Raw genomic sequence first — 15,049 nt, 5'->3', positions numbered from 1 at the left:
TTCATTGCTAGACCGTAAGAAGGGCAGGTGGGCATGGGACAGGCTGTTGTTCAACACCTCCTTGGCAGAAGGATCATGGTGTCTTCTCTCACCCGAGGGCTGTTTTCAGATCCAGAGGCCATACAGAATCAGTGTGTGAGAAATAAATAGTATAGGACACAGCACACCAAATCAACCAGTCAGGCCAGTGCTGCTGCATGAGCTCAGGACAGGCAAGAGTTGCTGATATTCCCCTGTGCCGAATGGCCACAACCTCTCTGGGCAACAAGAGCTCAGCTGTGTAGAGGGCTGGTAGAGGGCTGGCTAACCCAGTGGCACTTGTTGGCTATAGAGACACTTTGGGAGCCCAAAGAGACCTTTCCACACCAGTGTGCCAACCCATCTGAAGCAGACCAAGAGTTGGGCTCATCTCTTCCCTTTCTTCCCTAGGCCAGCTCCAATAGACACCCCCTGGACCGCCACTCCCACTCTCTCTGCCCCTCAACCTCTTGTCTGCCCAGTATTGCCATTTGGGTGGGCTGGCACCCTGCCCTCAGGGAAACCTTTGCCAAGCAGACTGGCCGCACTAGCCCATGTGAGATGGAAAGGAAGCATGGAGGGCAGGCCAGATGGGGCTACGGCTGATTCTCCTGTGGAGGCTCAGGGACCCCCTTAGCTCTCACCACTTGCTCAGTTTAGCAGGGGAGGCCAAGGGTTGGGGCATAAGGACCCTCTGTACCTTTGGCACTCCCTCCTTGGTGGAGGTCCTGTCATTTGAAATGTGGCTGGGTGGGTAGAATGGGGTGGGGTGGGGTGGTTGGAAATAAATGTCTCCTGTGCTGAGAGAGCCAAGATCTTTCTTTGTGCCTTTGGCCATGGAGGCTGGCCCAGGAGGCTGAGAAGGAAATCTAGTTCCTCCTCAGGGGGGTCCCAACCCACCAAGGCAGGCAAGAGTTTGGGGCTGAAGGCAGCAGCTGAAAAGCTCTCACCCGTTCGACCTTCCTGGCATGGTTCTGGAGGATGGCCTGGAGGACCTCCTCAAAGTCACCCTGCATGCCTGCGTTGGAGCCTAGGAGGCCGTTCAGAATAGCAAGCAAGAGGCTGGTGAGCTGCATGGAGAATAGGGGATCCTCTGGGCCCTGCAGCAACAAAGATCAGGTGCACTGGTTAGACATGATGGCTGTTTCTGCTGCTCAGAGGGCAGGTCCTGAAAGGGCGAAGCCCCTCAGTCCCATTGGGAAGAAAGGAGTTGTCCAGGAGCTAATGGAGACAGGAGACCAGTAGGAGAAGGGGAGACCAGAGACACATGGCCCCCACAGTGCCAGGAAGGATCCCTTCTCCCTCCTTTGGGGAACCAAGGGAGGAGACCCTGGCTTGTTGGAGAAGGAGGAGGTCTGAGGGTCCACCGAGGGCCACCCCACAATGGCCAGGGAGAGGCTGGACCTTCCCTGCTCCTGGGAACATCCTGCTCCTGCCAACACTCTCAAACCCACCCTACATCCTGCCAGGGCAGGTCCTGGCAGGCCTCAGCCACCCTCCCTCCATCCTGGCCAGCCTGAGTACCTCAACGATGCACCAGTGGCTGTCCTCCTCCTTGTCCTTCTGGGGTCTCCTCTTGGCAGCCCACCTCAAGCGCTTCCTCTTCCTCTTTGGCGGCTCTGCTGCAAGGAGAGAAATGGAGCAGAGGTCAATGGCAATAGCAGTTTCATTTATATCCTGCTTCATATCGCCTAAGCCCTAAGCAGTCTCTAAACAGTTTGCAACTGTAAGCTAATTGCCCCCAACAAGCTGGTCCTCATTTGAGCGCTCTCCTCAGAAGGATGCAACCCCGAGTCAACCCTGAGTCCCTGGCTGGTACTGAACTTGCAACCTTATGGTTTGTGAGTGAGTGGCTGCAATACAGGTATTTTACCACTGCACCACCAGGACTCTACAGGTCAGTTGCTTCTGCCCATTCTTTGGGGATCGGGGAGAGGGACCCCAGCCGTGAAAGGCAGCATGCTGTGCAAAGGGCCTTTGACAGGGACAGAGGTGTTTGGGGGGCAGATGAGGTTGGGCTGGGCTAGTGAGAGGAGCCGTGAAGCAGATGCTCTGATGAGGGGATCATACCATGGGCACCAGGGCACAGAAAAAAGGCAACTCGTGGGAGGGCAAGGCTTGGCTGCCCAAAGTCATTATTCTGGCTTCTCTCACACAAAGAGAGTCCCCCGGTTCCCTTGCGCTCACCCTTCTGGCTGAACATGAGTTTGTAGAGGCAGCTGACTGCCTGGGCGGCTGAGATACAAATGGTCTCTTCTGGATCCGTGGCCCGAGCAAGCAGAAGGGCGATGAGGTGAGCCAGCTGGCCAAACTCCAGAGAGAACTGAAGAAATCCAAATGGAAGAGAGGGATTGTTTCTCTCGGCCCCGCATCACCCCCACAGATCCCCATGTGGCCCTTGGACACTCAGCAAATGGCACAGATGGATCTTGTTTGTTATTTATTTATACCCTTTTCTAAATGCCATTTTTTTTTCTCAAAAAGGGAGCCAAGGTGTCTGACAAATGAAAACTTTAAAAAAATACAGTATTTTTTAAAAAACAATTAAGAAGTACATTCAGCCCTCCACATCCAAGGCATATAAACAGCAAAGTCAAGGTTTGATTTTTCGAATTTACAGATATTTTAAAATGTTTTCAAACTGTGGGTGGTTGAATCCTTATTTGTGGCTTATTCAACCATCCTCAGTTTGAAAACATTTAAATACAACACATGTACACACATATGAATTCCAAAAATCAAACCTTGATTTTTCCATTTTATATAAAGAATATGCAGATTATCAGGCAGAGGAGACAGATGGGAGTAAAAGGCATATTCCTGGCATAATCGCGGGGTTACACTGAAAATTTTCAGATGATGTCGCGCTCATCCAGTATAACCATGAAGATCCAGGAGCGCTGCAGCAACAAACCACTCCCGGGACTTCCCCCGTGAATGATTTCTTGGTGAAGCATTCCTGGATCCTCACGGGATAAGTCCTGGATGAGCGCGCTATGTCTGAAAAGCTTCAACACAATCACACAATTATGCCAGGGGTATGCCTTTTACTCCCGGCCTTTCCCCCCCGTCTGATAATCTCCTATGTCGTTCTGTGTAAGGGGATTTCAGCATCCACAAATTATGGTATTCACAGGAGATTCTGGAAACAAATGCCAGCAGATAACCCAGGGCTCACTGTATAAAAATTACTGTCTGAATAAAACCATTTTTGCTTGCCGGTGGAAGGAAAAGCAAAGAAGGGACCATCCTGGCCTCTCACCGAAGAGTGTTCTCAGGGGTGGGAGCAGTCACCGAGAAAGCCCCATCTCCCATGTCCTCACCAAGTGAGACTGCAATGGCAGTGGGACTTAGAGGTAGTCTTCCTGTGAAGAACTTAGGGCTCTGCTGAAACTTGGGCATCTAGGCTCAGAGTTGAGTCCAGGAGGAAAACAAGCTGCAAGCCTAAGATTTCAGTGGGAGTGTGACCTCATCCAGCACAAGTGAGTCCTTGTTTCTTCCACAGGGAAGCCTGAGGAAGCCCAGGTGAGGCTGTGAGGGTGGGCAGGGCCAGGACATGCCAATGGTCTACAAGGGGCCAGATCCAGGGAGGAATGGCTCCCGGGGAGATCCCCACATGGCCCTGTGGCCCAGGCCTCCTTGACAGCAGAAACACCTGAGTCTCAAAAGGTGAGGCAGCCCCTAATGCTCCAGCTCTGCTCCTCCTGCCTCCCCTTGAGTCAGAAAAACCACACGCAGGGGCCTGGCTCCCTACGTAATGGGAGAAGAATAAAAGGAGACAACGTTTCTTAAAAAGCCCAACATTTTCCAACCTTGTCACTGACACTGTCACTTCTTCAGGGGCTATCATAAAATGAATAACGGTGAATTTATTATAGTTGCATTATTGGGACAAGACATAAGTCAGCATTGTAAAAATATAAAATAAAAATAGTTTTAAGGCTTGGCTGGATGCTCTGATAGTGCTGCTCTGTTGGACTGGGTTCAGTGAGCCAGGGCTGCTCAAGGGAAGAGAAGGCCCATGGGCACCCCAGGGGCTACTCACATCCAAGTTGAAGTTGCTGACCAGAAATTTAAGCAGCGTTGTGGTTGACTCAACTGCATTCTCCCGCACGTGATTTACCTCCGATTCTATCCATGGTTCCATCAGCTATAAAACAAAGAGCAAATCTGTCTGGACAGTCAGGAACTAGTTGCCCTGAGAGGCCCCAAGCAGACCATGACCCTCCTCAGCTGAACTCCTGCCAAGCTCACATGTCTCCACATGGATGTGGCTTACATCCAAATGAAAGAGCAGCTGACACGTTCCTCTGCAAGTCATGGAAGTGGCTAATGAAGCACCCTGGATCAACAGGATTGGGGCCAGCATGCATGGGACCTCTTTCTGCCCCCAGATCCCTTCAACTACCCTTTTCCTTTTGCAGTTTCCAGAAAGGAACACCTCCCGCCCCTTCTTCATGCATACCTCCAGCATGAGCACCAGGTCAGACTTGTTTAGATCTTCTAACAACAATCTTTGAAGCATCCATTTGAACGCATCCATAGTCTGGCAGTACAGGGCCTGAAGCAGAGAGAGGCAGCCAGGCTCAGCATCCTTCAGCCAGAAGAGGGGCTGGAGAGTCTGGGCCAGGTGAGGAGGTCAAGAGGAAGGTAGCAGCCAAGGCTCGGCCAGGTCCCACTCACCTGCCCAATCCCCAGCCCTTCTGCTAGCGCACAGCGAACAGCCCCGTAGCCGACATATGGCTGAGTGAGAGTCCAGGAGGAGGAGGAGGAGGAGGGTACATCATCGCTGGAGATCTGAGGGATGATGCCTCCCATTCTCCTGGCTGTGAAATTGGAGCCAGATGCTGCTGAGGCATCTCTCCCTCTCTCCACTTCTGGCTACAAATTGTCCTTATGGAGTGTAGAATGGTTGTGAAGTCGAATTGTTGTTTGCATCCTGTCTCAACAAAGGACGCTGTAGCTGATGGCACCAAAAGCCACTGACACCCTCCCTCTCTCCACTTCCTGGTACAGACCATGTGCCAAGGGGGCCAAATACATCTCTGTTCCATAACTGGCCGACAAACCCAAGACCTTTATATCCATAAACATAGCCCAGTGTGATCAAGCCATTGCCAACACAGGGGGGAAAGAAAATCCATGGCCACAAATAGGTATCAATGGTTCCATGATCCAAAAGACTTGAGACCAAGGATAGAAGCAGATATTCATGCATATATTCTTTTCCCTATGATAATCATGCATCACAGCCATAGTGTTACTAACTAGCAGGTCACATTTGTGGAGCATGCATGCTAAACAGGTCACATACTACCATCTCAGTATGATCCTGTATTCATAGAATCATAGAATTGTAGAGTTGAAAGAGACCACAAGGGCCAACCAGTCCAGCCCCCTGCCATGCAGGAAATCACAGTCAAAGCATGCCTGACAGATGGCCATCCAGCCTCTGCTTAAAGACCTCCAAAGACAGAGACCCCACTACACTCCGAGGAAGGCGTGTGTTCCACTGTAGAACAGCTCTTACTGTCAGGAAGTTCTTCCTAATGTTGAGGTGGAATCTCTTTCCTATAGCTTGCATCCATTGTTCCAGGTCCTGTTCTCTGGAGCTTGCTCCATCCTCAATATTGTTAAGGAAAAAGCAACATGGGACATACAGTGATTGAAATAAAACATGTATGTGAGAGTCAGAGTGACTCAGCAGAAGCAAGTAGCAACCACACAGGTGTAAAAGGTAAAGCAATTAACAAGTCCTAAATGCCAAGGACAGAAAAGTAAAGTGGATAATTGGAAACACCTGAGAATTGTTAAGTGGTCAAGGCTGAGATGATGAAATCACCAATTCTGGATAGAAACAAGAGAGCCAATGAGAATGGATGTACACGCCCACTGGGTGGAAACTGACAAGAGTGCGTGGTATGATCCAAGGACTATAATAATGACTATGATTCCCAGTGTGTTTTGTGGGTAGTAGTTGGGAAGTATTGGAGTATTGTTGTGTTGGATAGTTTGGAGCTGTATATAGTAGAATAAAGTAGATCTTTTATATAAGACTACTGAGTTGTCTGGTGTCTTGAGTGAAGATACAAGAGCCAGCTGGATCCTGAAGAAGTGTGAAGACTTCTGTGGAAGCAAGAGTGAGAAGGCTTGGAGAGTTTGTCAGGGTCTTCAGCCTATTCTCTGTAACTCTGCTGCTTTAGAGCAAAGCTTTATCCACTGGCCAAAACTGGTCAGTGTCGGTGCGCAACAAGGTGGTGAGTTCGAGCCAGAGGTGAAGAGCTACAACTCCCATCATCCCTGACAGGTCTATCATATCACCTCTTAACCTTCTTTTCTCTAGGCTAAACATCCCCAGCTCCCTGAGTTATTCCTCATAGGGAATGTTTTCCAGACCCTTCACCATTTTAGTCGTCCTCCTTTGGACACGCTCCAGCTTTTCAACATCCATTTTGAATTGTGATGCCCAGAACTGGACACAATGTTCCAGGTGGGACCTGACCAGAGCAGAATAGAATGGCACTATTACTTCCCTTGATTTAGACACTATATTTCTATTGATGCAGACTAAAATTGCATTGGCCTTGTTAGCTGCCGCATCGTACTGTTGACTCATGTTCAACTTGTGGTCTACTTGGACTCCTAGTTCCCTTTCACATGTTGTCTCCTTAAGCCAGGTGTCCCCCATTCTATATCTGTGTATTTTATTTTTCTGCCCTAAGTGCAGTACCTTACATTTCTCCGTGTTGAATTTCATTTTGTTAGCTTTGGCCCAGCTTTCAAGTCTATTCAGATCGTTTTGAATTTTGATCCTGTCCTCTGAAGTATTAGCTATTCATCCTAATTTGGTGTCATCTGCCAATTTGATAAGTATACCCCCAATTTTGTTCTCCAAGTCATTGATAAAGATGTTGAACAGCACTGGCCCCAGGACAGAGCCCTGTGGGACCCCACTGGTCACGTCTCTCCAGGATGAAAAAGAGCCATTGTTGAGCACCCAGCTTTTCCTCAACCGCCTGTTCCTGTGGACCTGTCTTGGGTAAGCTGTTTCTCATTAACAGTAGCCAAGGATAGCTTAAAAAATACTGGCCAGAGTAAATCCCGGTGGGACTGGGGATGGAGGGGCAGTGGGGAGGGAGCCACTCATGCTCAAGGTTCACACCGGGAGGCAAAAGTATTCCAGCCAAGTCTTTTGTCTTTCCAAAGTCTACCCATATACACCCCTCTTGTTCCCTCTGAGAAAGAAATAAACCCTGGCAGCTTTAGGGTATGGGTCCTCTTTGGGAGCAAGGAAGGTCTGGGGGTCAACTACAGGGGTCCCTCAGGGCAAAGGCCCAAAGGCTGAACATACCAGTGGACTGGCCCCGAGGATTGTAATCATTTTGGACGTGATTGCATCTGTTACTGGCAGCACCTGATCTCCGATACTCAGGGCCACATGCCCATAACAAAAGAGTAGCGTGCCCAATAGTAGGCCCTGTGGGAAAAGACAGACCATGTAGCTGAGAGCCTGCAAGAGCCAACAAGGCACTGAGGCCTATTCCTCTGTTTGTAGCTTGATGCTGCCTACTCATTCCTGTACTATCTCTTTACTTATTCTGTGCTGCATTTCCCCTATCATGTCCTCTGCTCCATTATCTTAAGGTTGAGCACTACAGTAGAGCCTCGGGTTACGAAATTAATTCGTTCCGCGGCCGCTTTCGTAACCCGAACGGCTTTCGCAAGCCGAATCCCCATAGCCGCTAATGGGGAAAAGCCGCGATTTGGTGTAAAATCGCGCCGAAAAGCACCAAAAGTTTTTTCGGGACCCGAAAAAACTTTCGTAACCCGGATCAATAATTTCCTATGGGTTTTTTTCGGGTCCCGAAAAATTCGTAACCCGGGTATTTCGTATCCCGAGGTTCCACTGTATTTGCCTTTTCTGAGAAGACTGAGGCAAAGAAGGTGTTGAGTAGTTCTGCCTTTTCTCTGTTCCCCATTATTAGCATTTTGCCATCTTCTCTGCGCAGTGGCCCTGCCATTTCATTCTTATTCCTTTTGCTAAGCCCTTTTTATTGTTTTTAATCTCTCTAGCAAGCCTGAGTTCACTCTGCACTTTAGCTTTTCTGACTTTACCCCTACACTTGCTCGCTATTTATTTGAATTCCCCTTTGGTGATTTCCCCCTTTTTCCATTTCTTACACATGTTCCGTTTCAAACTTAGCTCAGTTGAAAGGTCTTTAGTCATCCATCTTGGTTTCTTGAGACATCTCCCGTTTTTCATTCTCACTGGAACTGTTTGAAATTGGGCCTTCAGTATCTCCCTCTTGAGAAACTCCCATCCGTCCTGAACTCCCTTCTCTTTTAGTATTTCTGACGATGGGATCTCCCTCAATATTTCTCTAAGTTTACTGAAATCCGCTCTCTCAAAGTCTAGAATGCGTGTCTGACTATGCCCAGGTTTTCCTTTCCATTGTAAAACAAACTCCAGGAGAACATGGTCACTTCCACCTAAAGATCCCACCACTTGCACCCCATTAACCAAGTCATCATTGTTGGTTAGGATCAGATCTAAAATAGCTGATCCGCTTGTTGCCTCTTCCACCTTTTGGACAATGAAATTGTCTTCCAGGCAAGTGAAGAATTTGCTAGACCTTGAGGATTTTGCTGAGTTTGACTTCCAGCAAATATCAGGATAGTTGAAGTTGCCCATCACTACTACATCTCTCCTTTCTGAGTGTGTGGTCATCTGTATTACCTAGCAACTCATTGTGGAGGGTACCTTTCGACAGAGAGGTGTGTTTTAGGGCTTAGGGTGCGACAGCTCAGAATTTATTCATTCTGAGAGGAGGGACAATTGCAGAGAGGTGTTTACCATCCCTGTCCAGAGATGTCACACACACACCCAGTGCTGCCTTTTTATTTGGGGTGCTTTTATTAAATAAATAAAAGTAATAAATAAAACAATAGATTTGTCAAGCAACTACTTGTGAAGACAGGTAGTTGCTAAACCGTTCTATCGATTTTTTTTTAAATCTCGGGCTCCCTTCCCCAGCTTGTCCCAGCATCCTCAGTCTCTGCCTTCCATCCTTGGTCTCTGCCTTCCTTTCCCAGTCTCTACCCCATGGTTTGCCCTCCTCTCCCTTCTTCAAGACCCATAGAAGCCCTAATTTCACCATTCCCATTTATTCAACTTGCTTCAGAATCGATTCTTCTGAAAATAACCACTTTGAAACTACTGTCAAGAAAACCCGGTTTGCGTGTGCGTGTGTCTGTCCCTCTTTATTGCCACTGAAATTGATCGAATAAGGATTGGAATCGATTTCAAGTGGGAATGAGGGTCATATACCCCAATCTGCGATTCAGTGCAAATTGTAGTGGGAATGAGCCCCAAGTAGACCATAAGTTGAACATGAGTCAACAGTGTGATGCGGCAGCTAAAAAGGCCAATGTGATTTAGGCTCCATCAATAGAAGTGTAGTGTCTAGATCAAGAGATGTAATAGTGCCACAGTATTCTGTTTTGGTCAGGCCCCACCTGGAATATTGTGTCCAGTTCTGGGCACCACAATTCAAAAAGGACATTGAGAAACTGGAGTGTGTCCAAAGGAGGGTGACTAAAATGGTGAAGGGTCTGGAAACCATGAGGCCCTATGAGGAACGACTCAGGGAGCTGGAGATGTTTAGTCTGGAGAAGAGATGGTTAAGAGGTGATATGATAGCCCTGTTTAAATATTTGAAGGGATGTCATATTGAGGAGGGAGCAAGCTTGTTTTCTGCTGCTCCAGAGAACAGAACATGGAGCAATGGATGCAAGTTCCAGGAAAAGAGATTCTACCTCAACATTAGGAAGAACTTCCTGACAGTAAGAGCTGTTCGATAGTGGAACATACTCCTTCCTCGGAGTGTAGTGGAGTCTCTTTCCTTGGAGGTCTTTAAACAGAGGCTGGATGGCCATTGTAGGGTATGCTTTGATTGAGAGTTCCTGCATGGCAGAACGGGGTTGGACTGGATGACCCTTGTGGCTGCTTCCAACTCTGCGATTCTATAATTCCATTAACTTTGAACATGCTTTTTACAAAACTATGTTGTGAAAGACAACTCTGGCCTTGGTAGGGACACCTGAGGCAAAGGGCTCACTTTGGCGCTGTCCTCGTTCAAGCTGTCAAGCAGGTCCAGATTAAAGATGCTGCGGACGGCGGCATAGAGGAAGCGGGACTTTCTCCCTGGCTCTAGGGGAGGCTTCAGTTTGCTGCCAAAAGAGGAGAAGCCCACCGGGGTGGGGAAGGGGTGACTGGGAGAAGTCAGCCATGGCAGCAGCAGCGAGACCCCTATGTCACCAGCCTCCCACCCGGGCCAAAAGAGACCTTTCCTTCCCTTGCCTCTCCTTACATGTGACACAGGCAAATCCATTCTGGTTCTGCTTTAGGACTTCTCCAGTGTCCCTTCAGAATAAACTGTTCTTGTTCTCCTGGTCACCTGTTCATCTTGCCATCCTGTGCCTTTGGCCATTTTTGTCCCCTCAGCCCCTCTCAGGGGAGATGGCAAAAGATGGCTGTGCTCCCCACTTTGGGATGCTTATAGCCCTTGGCTCCGGCTGTTTGTTGTGTGGAGCATGCATGCAGGACTCCGGGAAGCAGCCCCAACTGATCTCTCCCCAAGAGGATCCCACCCATCTGGAGCAGGCCTTTTTGCCTCCCTCTCAGAGACCACCATCATGCGCAGTACCTGAGCTCTGCCATGATGAGCATTGAGTCCTGGCACATCCTGTTATCCCGTGTGCAGCTGGGCTCTTCTTCTAGCACAAACTGTCAGGCAACACAGAAACAGAGGAGAAGTGAGCAGGGCCCATGGGTCACCATCTTGTGCCTGCCATGGGCACCCTGGCACCAGGTGAGCCTGGGCAGGTGCTCCCACCAGCCTCTAAGTGGCAGGTGCTGGAAGGTGCTGGAAGGTTCCCTCCAAAGGATGAATGGGCTCCCCCAGCCCCCTCAATGTCCATCTGTATGCACCTCACTGGCAGACTACATGGCCTCCAAGATAGGCACTGCTCCTTCCTTCCTTCCTGTATCTTAAGGAGCTTCTGCTTCTGAGGACATGCTCTTCCTTCCCGCCCTCAGTCCCAAAAGTGGGCAAGGGGTCTGTAGTTTAGTATTAGCAGCAGAGCTGAGCTTGTGAAAGATGGACCAAAAGGAATGTGTGGAAGCCAGGTGGAGGGCATCATAGTTGCCCCCTTCACCCCCCAAGGTCCATCTGTCTGTCCGTCCGTCTTTCCTTCCTTCCTGCCTGCCACTGCCTCAGGTTGGTCAGGAATTTTCTCAGAGAAAAGACAGAGCCCACCTGGGCCACAGACAGAGGAATGCTGGAGGTGGTTGGAAAGGCAAAGTCCCTTCTCCCATAGGCACGTTTGTGCTGGAAGGTGTTCCATTGCCCTACTCTGATGGCTCCCAAGGAGGGCTTTCTAGTTCTCTCTTGGCCTAAGAGGTGCTTTACCCTGGAAGGCAGCCTAAGGGGGAGTCAGCCTCACGGGGGCAGCCTTGGAAGCCTTTCCTTCCATAAACTCATCCAGCTGTCTACCCGTCCACCCTGTGAGGTGGCTCAGGGACCATCCAAGATACTTTGGAAGAGCTGTGGCTGAGCTTGTTGGGCCAAGCAGTGGGAATGGCCAGCTCTCCCCGCCTCCTTGATGCCAACCCTTGGTCACCCAATCCCAGCCGGACAGCCTGCCACTTGAACCTCTCCTCTCCAGTCCCCCCCTGTATGCCCAGCACAAGCAGAGACAACTTACAATCAGGCACTCCACCAGCGGCCCTTTCATGAGCAGCTCAAGGCTTTGCGCTTTGCCTGTGACAACAATAGCCTCCAGAAGCATCAGGACAACCACCAGGAAGGTCTGCTTCAGGTTCTTGTCCTAAACCCAACCCAGAGGAGAGGAGGAGTCGTGAGAACAACTCCCGTGCTCCAGACCCAGCTCTTCCTCAACCGCCTATTTCCGTGAACCTGCCTTGGGTCAACTGTCTCTCATTAACAGTAGCCAAGGATAGCTTAAAAAATACTGGCCAGAGTAAATCCCGGTGGGACTGGGGATGGAGGGGCAGTGGGGAGGGAGCCACTCATGCTCAAGGTTCACACCGGGAGACAAAAGTATTCCAGCCAAGTCTTTTGTCTTTCCAAAGTCTACCCATATACACCCCTCTTGTTCCCTCTGAGAAAGAAATAAACCCTGGCAGCTTTAGGGTATGGGTCCTCTTTGGGAGCAAGGAAGGTCTGGGGGTCAACTACAGGGGTCCTCAGGGCAAAGGCCCAAAGGCTGAACATACCAGTGGACTGGCCCCAAGGATTGCAATCATTTTGGACGCGATTGCATCTGTTACTGGCAGCACCTGATCTCCGATACTCATGGCTACATGTCCATAACAAAAGAGTAGCGTGCCCAATAGTAGGCCCTGTGGGAAAAGACAGACCATGTAGCTGAGAGCCTGCAAGAGCCAACAAGGCACTGAGGCCTATTCCTCTGTTTGTAGCTTGATGCTGCCTACTCATTCCTGTACTAACTCTTTACTTATTCTGTGCTGCATTTCCCCTATTATGACCTCTGCTCCATTTATCTTAAGGTTGAGCACTATTTGCCTTTTCTGAGAAGACTGAGACAAAGAAGGTGCTGAGTAGTTCTGCCCTTTCTGTCCCCTATTATTAGCATTTTGCCATCTTCTCTGCGCAGTGGCCCTGCCATTTCATTCTTCTTCCTTTTGCTAAGCTTTTTATTGTTCTTAACCTCTCTAGCAAGCCTGAGTTCATGCTGCACTTTAGCTTTTCTGACTTTACCCCTACACTTGTTCGCTATTTATTTGAATTCCCCTTTGGTGATTTCCCCCTTTTTCCATTTCTTAGACATGTTTCATTTAAACTTAGCTCAGTTGAAAGTTCCTTAGTCATCCATCCTGGTTTCTTGAGACGCCTCCCATTTTTCTTCCTCACTGGAACTGTTTGAAATTGTGCCTTCAATATCTCCCTTTTGAGAAACTCCCATCCATCTTGAACTCACTTCTCCTTTAGTAGTTCTGACCATGGGATCACCCTCAATACCTCTCTAAGTTTACTGAACTCCAGTCTCCTAAAATCTTGAATGTGTGTCTGACTATGCTTGGCTTTTCCTTTCCACTGTATTACAAACTCCAGGAGAACATGGTCACTCCCACTAAGGATCCCATCACTTGCACCCCATTAACCAAGTCATCCTTGTTGGTTAGGATCAGATCTAAAATAGCTGACCCCCTTGTTGCCTCTTCCACCTTCTGGACAACGAAATTGTCTTTGAGGCAAGTGAAGAATTTGCTAGACGTTGTGGATTTGGCTAAGTTTGACTTCCAGCAAATATCAGGATAGTTGAAGTCACCCATCACTGCTACATCTCTCCTTTCTGAGTGTGTGGTCATGTGTTCTAGAAAGGCATCATCCAATTCCTCCTTCTGACTTGGGGCTCTGTAGTAGACTCCCACAATAACATCCCTGTTATTTCTGTCCCCTTTAATTCAGCTTAACTGGGTCTATAGTTATCTAGAGAGCTCCTGGCTACTAGCTCCTTCCGGAGGCATGTCTCTGACTCACTTCCTCTGAGCAAAAGTCCCCACAAGCCCCTTAAGGAAAAAAGTGAAAAGAAAAAGTGAAAAATTAAAGGAGAGCCCCTCCAACACTGTTCCCAGGTCACCTTCTCCTCTGCACTCCAAAACCTCCTTGACTATAAAAATTAAAAAGTTTAAAAAATAATCAGTGCGCACCTCTGCCAGCAATTATACAGAATTAGGTTTTTAGCGCTTCCAACTCAATGATTCTATAGATCTTTTTCACTAATACAAAGTTGTGCAAATTAAATCTACAATTTTAATCAAAGGAGAAGGGCAATGGCTAGGAGTTAAGGTGATGGAGGTGAGAAGAGGAGGACCTGAGAAGCAAATCCAGCAAAGTGATTGCTTCAGAGGGAGGGAAGGATGCATTTCCAAAATCATACCTGGTTGTCATCCTCATTGTTTTCCAGTGCTTTCTCATTGAAGTTCTCCAATGCTTTGAGAACATCTTGAAGGTGCCGAGTGGCTGCAAGTCCAAGAGCAGACGCTATCCCCTAGGAAGAACCAGGAAAATGAAAGACGTGAGGCTCAACTCTGTTTCCCTCTGGTTAAAGGTTAAGGGCATGATACCCATTTGGAGAAAGGGACCCACATCTTTCACCTAGGGATGGGACAGCCTCTCCCTCCAGTAACATCTCATCTGGATCATCTCATCCTTGAAAAGAAAATAATTGAAGGAACTCCTTCGGACAGAGAAAAAGAAGAACTGAGAAACCGAAGGCTTTCATGGCCTGTGTCTGTAGTTTTCAGTGGGTATTCTGGGCTGTGTGGTTGTGTTTTGGAAGAATTTATTCCCGATATTTCACCTGCATCTGTGGCTGGCATCTTCAGAGCCAGCTGTGGGCAGGTCTATATAGGGACTACTAAACGCAGCATCCAAACACAAATCAAAGAATATGAGAGACACTGCAGACTGAGCCATCAGCAGTAACAGAACACATCATGAACCAACCTGGGCACGGAATGCTATTTGGAAACCCTGAAATTCTGGACCATCCCAAGAACTACCAGGTCAGAATGCATAGAGAGGCCATTGAAAACCACAAACACCTGGACAACTTCAACAGGAGAGAAGAAAGACTGAAAGTAAGCAAAGTCTGGCTACCAGTCCCGAAGAACACCAAAATCAAGACTCAGCCTAGGCAAATGAACACCATCCAGGGCCAAAAGGGTCTCCTCGCAGACAGTGGATTGCTCCTTAAAGAGACGCACATCCATCATGCATATCCTCCCACCGTGAGGCTTGGCCAGTCATAACAAACCAACACACAGATTAACATGGAAATCACTGCCACCCAAACAGGGGGTCACACAAGTATATATACCCCAGACACTTCCATGCCACCCCCCTCTGAAGGTGCCAGCCGCAGATGCAGGCGAAACATCACTAATAAACTTCTCCAGAATGTGGCCACAGAGCCCAGAAAA

The 15,049-nt window shown here is 48.6% G+C and overlaps 1 protein-coding gene across 1 annotated transcript in view; it reads right to left on the bottom strand.

Moving 5' to 3' along the window:
• Positions 1 to 15,049, bottom strand: part of LOC149318830 (maestro heat-like repeat family member 5) — a 36,210-nt gene that overhangs the window by 12,456 nt on the left and 8,705 nt on the right. Inside the window, exons 6-17 of the mRNA XM_089508361.1 lie at positions 14,005 to 14,115; positions 12,317 to 12,442; positions 11,785 to 11,907; positions 10,725 to 10,804; positions 10,137 to 10,248; positions 7,370 to 7,495; positions 4,702 to 4,899; positions 4,484 to 4,612; positions 4,064 to 4,168; positions 2,206 to 2,341; positions 1,543 to 1,640; positions 969 to 1,118 (exon numbers count right to left, since the gene is read on the bottom strand). Of these exons, the coding sequence (XP_089364487.1) occupies positions 969 to 1,118; positions 1,543 to 1,640; positions 2,206 to 2,341; positions 4,064 to 4,168; positions 4,484 to 4,612; positions 4,702 to 4,899; positions 7,370 to 7,495; positions 10,137 to 10,248; positions 10,725 to 10,804; positions 11,785 to 11,907; positions 12,317 to 12,442; positions 14,005 to 14,115 (1,494 nt within the window). The remainder of the gene's footprint in view (positions 1 to 968; positions 1,119 to 1,542; positions 1,641 to 2,205; positions 2,342 to 4,063; positions 4,169 to 4,483; positions 4,613 to 4,701; positions 4,900 to 7,369; positions 7,496 to 10,136; positions 10,249 to 10,724; positions 10,805 to 11,784; positions 11,908 to 12,316; positions 12,443 to 14,004; positions 14,116 to 15,049) is intronic.

This window comes from Sceloporus occidentalis, unplaced genomic scaffold (assembly GCF_023333645.1).
Source record: "Sceloporus occidentalis isolate IW3139 unplaced genomic scaffold, rSceOcc1.0.p SCAF_2, whole genome shotgun sequence".
In the NCBI taxonomy this organism is placed as follows: domain Eukaryota; kingdom Metazoa; phylum Chordata; class Lepidosauria; order Squamata; family Phrynosomatidae; genus Sceloporus; species Sceloporus occidentalis.
This window is presented reverse-complemented; position numbering and strand designations above follow the sequence as displayed.